We start from the raw sequence: 9291 nt of genomic DNA, 5'->3' as shown, positions 1-9291 counted from the left end.
TTCACATGTAGGTCAATGTTCATAGTGGTATGGCCTTACTCAAGCTAAAAGGTATTTGATATCATAATTTTTCATAACCCGCTCAAATGATATCTTATTTGTGTGAAACATTGTCCTTACAATTAAAATAAAAAATAAAAAAAATCTTGTGTGTAGGTCAGAATTTACCATGGCCTACTCTTAGTCGAACCAACCAACCAGCTTTTGTATCATAATTCTATATAACTTGCACAAATCAAGTTGGATTCGCATGAAACATGTTTAATCCCCCGTTATCATGGATGAAGGGTCTTAATGTCAAGAAAATTTCATGCTATGGTCGTAATTTACCAACTCATAGTCTTAGTTGAGTCGAAAAGGCTTCAGTATAGCAATTTTCCATAACTAGCTCTTTGTGGGTTGTAGACTTGCTGTTAAACTTGATTTATGGCAGTAAATTTATCGTGTCACGGCTAGTGAAGTTGACACACTTTTCATACCTTATTTTTCTGTAACTTACTGGAGTCAAATTGGATTGGTGCTAGCAGGATCTTCAGGTGAGCTCTCACTAACATGAAAAGAATGCCTCGCAATCAAAAATCTTTATCATTTTCCAACTATAATTTCACATAGTCGATTCAACATGGTCACCTACATCATGAAGTTGGACCTAGTGATTGACCATGATGCAAGAAACATACACGGTTATGTGAGGCATTGGCATGGTACATACGGGAAACATGCACAGTGCACAACTGGGATGTGCAAAGCAAGAAACATGGATGGATCATACATTCTCATAGACTCGCATTGGTTAAGCCGACAAACACACGATGTATGTAGGTCATGGTCGCACCTTAGCACCTACCCATATTTTAGATGCAAAGTGCATGTCATGATAATTGTCATAAAAAACACAACCAGACCAATGTTGGTTTCCGTTTCGGTGAACATAACCTAGGTGGCAGCGAGTGAGCGTGATGCACTAAAATAAACCAAGTGGGAAGAATCTATTGATCTTAAGGATGAGACCCTTTCTGGTGTTCTCGTGATCACTTGCCTGTGCCTTTTGATCGACACTCAAGGATTATATTATAACAGTCCTATCCCTGATCTCCCATATATATACATGTACATTTTACACAAAGATAATAAACATTTATTTTTGGTTCTTAATCTCGTTCATAACACACCAGAACTTGTCATGTTGTGTGTTTTCAGCACAACACGACTGAACACATGGAAATGAACTCGTCTAACCAAGAAAACAAAATGAAACGTGCGTATTTAGGGGGGCTTACTAGCTACTTACTACTGAATACTGATAGTCAAGTCAGTCATATATAATCATCCAAAATATATAATCATAATGTACAAGCCTGGAGGGAGGGAGGGAGGGAGGGAGGTTTCAAAACTTATGATGAGGAATAGGAGTAGGAGGAGGAATTAATGTGGTGGTGCTAACTTGGCTAGAATGACCATATCTAATATTTTAACATCAAGAGTGTCATCCACTTTAACAATTCCATCTGTGCCATCCACACCAATGAGCTTCCCTGTAGCCCCACGCTGGGGCCCACCCATGATCTTTATTTTGTCAGACTTCCTTGGCACTACCACCTCCATCTCGTTCGGGCTGGCTGTGATCACATCCCCACCAACAGCTACTCGACATGCCCCATCCTGAAACGTACCCCAACCCCAATTAATCATATTCATATTCATATTCATATAATTAAAAAAACATATTCAAAATACCAACCAGAAGCACTTCTCGGATGACACCAACGACAGCATCTTCACCTGATCTGCGTACATTCACCAATATGTCTGGCAGGAACCATGGTCCATCGTTATCCCCACCTGCACAAACACAAACACAAATGCTTAATATATTAATATTAATTATAAGGAATCCATTGGTATACAATTACAATTTACAACACACACTGACCTACTACAGGTGACATCATATCCAACCCACCACCACCAGGAGTCATTGGTTGGCCGCCTGGTGTACCAGGTAAATATGTTGAGCTTGGTGTCATGGGCGGCTGTCCACCAGGTGTCGATGGCAAGTAAGGGCTTGGAGCATTACCTGCAGTTACACACCACATGTTATAACTTAACTCACAATTAACATAACGAGAGAAAAAAGTTTTAGCATACCATAGGAGGCAGGGGTAGTATCCCTATCCCTATTATCCCTTGGTGTGCCAGCTTCACTGTAACTTCCACCAGAAGGAGTATTGGCCCATCCTGAACCAGGAGTTGGTGCTTCATATGCTCTTGAACGAGGACTTCCCGGCTGCATATCATATCATATATTTATTATAAACATTAACCGATCCCTCTTTTATTAATTAATCAAAGGGAGGGACAAGAGTGCTCACTTGATACTGAGGACTGCTTCCCCAAGAACCAGGGTTTCCATCTTCCCAAGATTCCCTAAACAAAATACCAATCCATGTCAAAATTCTCTTCTTTTTTGGTTTAAACAATCATGATGATGATATCATGTCTTATGAAAAAGAGAAGACAGGTAGCAAGCTGCAAACCTGGCAGGACTCATGGGTGCGTATGGATTCCATGCTCTGTCACGCATAGGTGTCCTCATTCCATCATGAATAGGTGTTGCTGAATGAAAATTCAAATTCGTTAAACATGAAACATGAAAAACAAATACTTACTATGCATGAAAAAAACCAACCAACCTGCAGAATCCCTCATAGGCGTCATATATGGATGGAGTGGGGTTCGTGAAGGGTGCATAGGTGTCTCACTTCCAGACCCATACCTATGTGTCTCACTGATTAAATATCAAAAATAAAAAACAGTTACGAAGTTATCTATCTAATCTTCTAATTCTAAGAAAGAAAAAACAAATTCAATATACCGATATGGGGCCGTCTTGTTCACATTATCAGAGACGTGAGTCCGATCAACTGCAAAAAGTAAACATGAGTCATTAACAGCAAACAGGCTAACCGATTATACTCTTTTTCTCATTTTTTTTTAAATTATTAGGAAATTGTTTGTACTTTGGGTTAGGGTTAGGGTTAGGGTATTTATTTCTTGCCTGTAACAACCCTCATTTGTGACTCCAACTCGACCCGAACTGATGTGCCACTAACATCCTTAACCCGGCCTCTGTATCCTTTAAAGGGACCTTGGCGGATTATGATGCGTGCTCCAATGTAAGAATCTCCCCCTCTGCCACCACCTCTGTTCCTCCCACCAGCTACATACATATATCATTCATATTAATCATAAATCACATCCTATTTGCCTTTTTCATTTGCTAATTAATAATAATAAGCAAAAACTAAACTCACGTAGTGGTGGGGCTCCTCTGGTAGGTCTACCCGAGGAATTAGGAATACGGTTGGGAGTCCTAAGTTGTGCAACTCTTGATGCCAATGGATTGCCCTAAAAAGACATGTTTAGTTCGTCAAAATTTAAAATCAAATAGTATAGTATAGTATAGTATGATCCCAAAAACTACATACATTTCTATCACCATTTCCAAGGGACCCACCAACCAATACGCATGCTTGAGATTTCGCACAGATAAATCCTGCATGCTCCAGATGATGCCGATCGTATATAAACAGAATTCCTCTGTAAATATGTTCAACCGGACCTTGTCGCCCCTATTTTATATTATAAATTACATCAGTAAGTACTTGAACACCTTATTCAAACAGGAGCTAAATGCAAGAAACATCAATGTACTTCCATTCCATTGCTTTGTATGATAGATAATATGCTTCCAACTTTTTTCGCATCAAGACATTGATTGATTATGCTATAAGCTTTTACTTATTACAACATTATACTTTTCCCAATTATATTTATAGCAGTGAAACTCGTTTTTTTATAAACAGATCAATGGAAGTACAAAGCTATTTCTAGGCAGCATTTAACCCTTTCAGAGAGAAAAAGTGTGTGTGTGTGTGTGTCTTGCCTTGCATGGGCCCTGAAGAACTTTAACTACATCTTTCACTGATACTGTGTTCTTATAATAATCTGGAGCATTTAATTTCTTATCAATCTTGTATTTAATATCTCTCAACCTAACAAGTTCAACCTCCGCTCTATCTGCAACACCCTTGAGAACCTGTACAAAAATACTAAATTACATAATCACCCACCCTATTCCAAGTTATTCAGCTGCCAACAATTACAAAACATCAAACCCACCCACCTGAAAGGCTTCACTGTCAACACGTATGATCACACCAAAATTGGAATTGCTACAAAAAAAAATCAGAAAAATATATAAGATGGCAAACTTAGCAAAGCAATGATCGAGCACATTCTGTATGTAGAATGGAAGCTAGCTTACTCCAGCTGGACAAGATCATGAAGCTCATAATCCCCAATTTTGGTGATGCCAGATGTTACTTCAGAGCTCTCCACAACATTGTCAGAAAATACTTGTAGCTGAAAAAAGCATTAAGTGTCAGTCAGTAACTACGAGTTCCATACACAGGAAAAAAAACAGGACAAACTTTTTAAGGCTATTTCCAATGGAGGGGAAGAGAAGGGCATTCGAGTCTTTTGCACAGACCACCTAGGTTTTTGAGAAAGAATACTTACAACTTCTTTGGTAGTATCTGACACCATGTTAACCAAATGCCCCTTAGCAGTTAAAACCATTCCAGTCACACCTTCTTGTGCACCAGAGACAACTTTCACATGATTCCCTGTCTCAAAGTATTTGCAGAGCTCTCTTTCACTTACAGCAAGAGTTTTCTGCAAACCACAAAAACTATAAACAATTACATACCAGCAATTATATATATATATATATATATATATATATATATATATATATATATATATATTATATTACATATTAGCAATAGCATCTTGAATCTTGATTAGGGTAATAAAATGGAAGATGTTATGTTACTTACGGGAAGTCCAGTGGCATGTGGTTTAATATGAACAGTGCCTTCTTCTACTTTCTCTACAGAGCCCTTGAGATTTTTGAGGTCCCCTTTGATAACAATGACTCTATCGCCCTTCATAAAATGTCCTTTCTTTCTGTTTGCAAAGAGTGATGATAAACTAGCAATATCTCCATCCCCATTTTCATTTGGTTGCCTGAACTTTTCAAGTTCATCGAAACTTGGTTGTATATTCTGAGTGCTTATTGACTTCATGGATACAGTTTTATATAAGAAGCCATCCTTAAACATCATGCCATTTATATTCTCAAAGTAATCACCAGTCATTGGATCTCTCCTCCGCTCAACACGAATATGCATTTCTCTAAAAACATGAATAAGCAATAGATCATGAAAAATGTATAAAACAAAAAAGAATGAAAATATTACTGAAAGCTAAACCTAAACCGACCTTGCTTCATCAACATTCATAAAGCGTGGTGGAGGGGTAAATGTCTTCTTCTTTGGAACCTCCCTACCCTCCTGAAATGTATGTCACACACACAAGAGCACAATCAATCATGATTAAAAGTTCCTTTATATAGATATTTAAAATCTATAAATAAAAACAAATAAGACATAATAATACCAATTTGTTTGCCAAGGCCTGTAAGTCGATCCTTGGGATTAGTTTCACAGTAACCCTCTGCCTAACATTATCCACATCCACAACCTACACACAAAAGAAAGGAACTTTATTAAGTTTAATATGATAACTTAGCAAAAAAATAAAAAGGGTAAGTTATGTTATTATTACCTTTGCAAGGTCCCCTTTGTATGTACCAATTTTCATTCTGACCCAAGTATCCCTTGAAAGATCAATTGCTTTGCTCTCAACCGAAAGAACATCAGTCATTTCCTTTATAGGAACCAGTAAAATCTTACTTCCAGTAAATATATTACGCATACCCTTGCAAGCCTGAACCCTCACAAAAATCATATTAGTTACTAGAGGTGAACAAAACATGCATCTACATATCACAGGGTTCTCATAGATTTTCTTATTAACTCACCTCTTTCACATGGGCTTCTTTATCTGCTTCAATGTAGACATAGTTCTTCAAATGATCAAGAGCAATAGCTGATCTAATCTGCAACTCGGAACCTCTATCAATGCACTTTTGCATTAAGCAAACAGCCACCTCTCTCTCGTGACCAATCTAGATGGAAAGAAGAGAGAGTTAATGAAAGAAATAATCCGATTCCGATATAAAGATGGAATGGAATCAATGGAATGGAATGGAATCTATCAGTATCTGGTATACATACCGCACATTTGACCATCCATAATTTGGGATCACGAACAGATGGTAAGAGAGCTTGTTGTTCCACCTCTGTTGCATCATCATCATCATATTCTGTTCGGTTTCTAGCAAACCTCTCCTGAATTATTCTCTCAAGAGCTTCAACATCTTCCTGATCATCTTCACGTGAAAGCAAAGGACGATGATGCATCCTTCTCGCACCCTCTTCTTCATGCGGATCAACTCTCTCATTCACTATGAAGTCTGTAATGCCACATCAGCAACAAAAATGCTTCAGATTGTTTTACGTTTTATAAAACAAAAAAGATTTTGTTGGAAATGGTTAGAGTGGTATGGTAATCTTTTGTCATTCATGTATCCATTAAAGACTAATCCAACAACTCGTCTTTTCCTTTCGATACCATTTCAAGAGTAGACAGAGTCTCTATAGGACTTTGCACTTAAAACAACAACTGAGTTTTAACAAATAGGCCATTAGAGTTGCTAGATTGATCACTATAATTGCAACAAGTAGTGAGGGATGTAAGATTGTTACAATTATAAATGGTTGAAGGGCATCACCTGCAAAACCTTAAGCATACTACCACTGCAGCCTATAGAACTAATATGGACAAGAACACAAACAAGTAAAGCTAAAGCCTAAACCTAAGCAAGGTGAGAGTACACATTTTAATAAATTTATACTTTACTTTTCATTGCACTTGGTAATTGGTATAAGATTAAAACTAAGAAGAACAAGAACTAAAAACATTAAGAGAAAATAATAAAGTGAAGAGATGTGAAAAAATATAAGAAGCACTAACCATCTTCACCATCTTCTTCCTCCTCTTCTTCAGCATCTGTGTCAACATCGGCTTCAAGCTCAAAGAAACCAGCACCAGATGCTTTTTTTGATGCTTTCCCTCCTCCTCTACGACGGCTACCACCGCCACCGCCGCCGCCGCCATAATCTTCATCATCTTCATCGTACTCCTCCTCTTCATCTTCATCTTCCTCAGCAACATCATCAATAAAATCGGATCTCCTCCTCTTACGATCACTGCCGCCTCCTCCACGGCTAGTGCCATAATCCTCATCATCATCGTCATCAACCGGGTCATCCTGATCCTCATCCACATCATCTTCATACTCGTCTCGCCTGCGAGGCATACTGCAGAATGTTTATGGAGGAACTGGAATCTGTCAAGGAATTGGAATATGTCAGAAAGTGTAATTGGAATCGATTTTAATGATAAAAATAGTAAATTTTCATTTTGTTTTATCCCATTGAACCAATTTTACATTGATATGATGATGAAATCCCATGAAGACAGCAACATAATCAGCATTAAATTTTTTTAGTTTACCATTGAACCAACAAATCGATGGTATAGACAATGGCATGTTGAATGTTTGGTTTCTTTGAAATTAAAATCAGAATGGTAATGGATATCTGGGTTCGAAATCAGTATCAATTTCAAAGGGTGAACCGTTTTAGAGGTCTTTGAATGAAAGAAACAAGATTCAAAATCAACATAACCGACATATAAGAAACTACAGCAGGCAGCGATTTCCAGAAAAATTCCAACGAAATTGAACACAGCAAGCAGCGATTTCTACAGAAATTCGATTTTTCAAAGTTTGATTTCATACATAAAGCAGCGATTAGAGGAGGGAGAGGGAGAGAGATAGACTCACCTTTGAAGATGTCGCCGGAGCAACCTAGGGATGACGTCGTCTGAGTGGGCAAATGGAGAAGACGATTGGAACGAGTCCGTCGGCTGGAGAAATAGAAAGAAAAGACTGATTTTCTCTAAGGAAATAATTGGGAGTTTTGCTCTACGGAATGTGAAACCCTAGAAACAGAGTTTTGGGAGTTTGTGATTATATAGCAAATGGAAAAAGCGAGATTGCACTTACCCCTGATGCGTCGTGAAAACGAAAAATCGAGAAATCGTCAAATGGCAAATCGTTCAAATAACTAAAGCAGTGCGTTGAGAGCTTGCTTCGGTGCTTTCTGACTTCCTGTCGACCACTCTCCTTGCGAGATTGCGTCGTCTTCAGTCTTCACGGATCGATCGATTGGTTTTAGGGTTCATGCGACTCTGTGTAGTGTGTTCCCGTTCAGTTAGCGTTATAGGGTAAGGTTTGGCCCAACGACGTCGTAAGCTTGATACCACTCTTTTGCCTTTAAAATAAGAGAAATTCGACAAGGTTGTCCTGCTTAAAAAAAAATTGGTTTCCAAGATGACGATCGGGAATTATCTTATAATTTAAAAACATGGAAAATATTTTAAATATTTATTTTTGACAAAATTGCAAGTTTGGTCCCTGTGGTATGTCAAAAATTGGATGTTTGGTCCAAAAAGTTTTGGGGTTGTACTGGTGGTCCAAAAGCTTTGATTTGTTGTGGAATTGGTCCAAAGGCTTAACAGCCGTCTACCCCCTCCGTCTGTGTGAGGGTATTTTTGTCAATTCACGCTCATTCCTTTGATATCTTATTAAATTAAACCCCCCTAACGTCTACTCTCCTTCTTAATAGATCGAACATGTGTTTCATTTTTTCCCTAAATCGATATCTCCTCCTGCTAAAATCAAAATCGTGTCTTCCAAACTCAAAATCAACAATGGTGAGGTGTTTTTGTGGTCAAATGGCGATAGTGCGAACGGCTTGGACTGATAAGAACCCTGGTCGACGTTTTTGGGGATGCCCTAAAGAGGTTAGTATTGATGTGGTTGGTTATGAAGATTTTTCACTGATCACTCAATTCCTTCTTATATTTTGCTAGGATTCGACATGTGGGTTTGTGGGATGGATCGACCCTCAAATGTGTGAACGATCAAAATCAATAATACCTGGGTTGCTGAGATCAATCAACAAGCTAAAGACTGAAGTTGGAAAATTGAAGGAAGAAAATCAAATGTTCAAGTATGATATTGGAAAAATAAAGGAAGAAAAATCAAAACTAAAGTTGTACCTGATATGTAGCTGGGTTTTTTTTGGGTTTGTTTTTTTTCTGATGAAGTAGTTCTTCCATGTTTTAGTGGTTTATTTTGCGGTAGATTTGGGAAAATTGCTATGTTTGTGAATGTACTCTTTTGGACATGCAAGT

General features: G+C 38.0%; 1 protein-coding gene across 1 annotated transcript; it reads right to left on the bottom strand.

Annotated features, from left to right (window-relative positions):
* Positions 1 to 1115: 1115 nt before the first annotated feature.
* Positions 1116 to 8372, bottom strand: GTA2 (global transcription factor group A2). Its single transcript, XM_079032321.1, has 24 exons — positions 8099 to 8372; positions 7877 to 7959; positions 7003 to 7378; positions 6204 to 6442; positions 5948 to 6094; positions 5692 to 5853; positions 5524 to 5607; positions 5347 to 5417; positions 4902 to 5259; positions 4582 to 4737; positions 4328 to 4425; positions 4187 to 4235; positions 3947 to 4099; positions 3489 to 3632; positions 3315 to 3408; positions 3059 to 3220; positions 2876 to 2924; positions 2694 to 2788; positions 2538 to 2616; positions 2373 to 2427; positions 2149 to 2287; positions 1934 to 2077; positions 1742 to 1842; positions 1116 to 1662 (listed from the first exon to the last, which is right to left on the bottom strand). The coding sequence occupies exons 3-24, from the start codon at positions 7346 to 7348 to the stop codon at positions 1426 to 1428; spliced, it is 3162 nt and encodes a 1053-aa protein (XP_078888447.1). The 5' UTR covers positions 7349 to 7378; positions 7877 to 7959; positions 8099 to 8372; the 3' UTR covers positions 1116 to 1425.
* Between the last annotated feature and the right edge of the window lie 919 nt (positions 8373 to 9291).

Source organism: Lactuca serriola, chromosome 3, assembly GCF_051521515.1.
Source record: "Lactuca serriola cultivar US96UC23 chromosome 3, Lser_US96UC23_V15, whole genome shotgun sequence".
NCBI lineage: Eukaryota > Viridiplantae > Streptophyta > Magnoliopsida > Asterales > Asteraceae > Lactuca > Lactuca serriola.
Note: the sequence above shows the minus strand (reverse complement) of the source record. Positions and strands in the feature narration are given on the sequence as shown.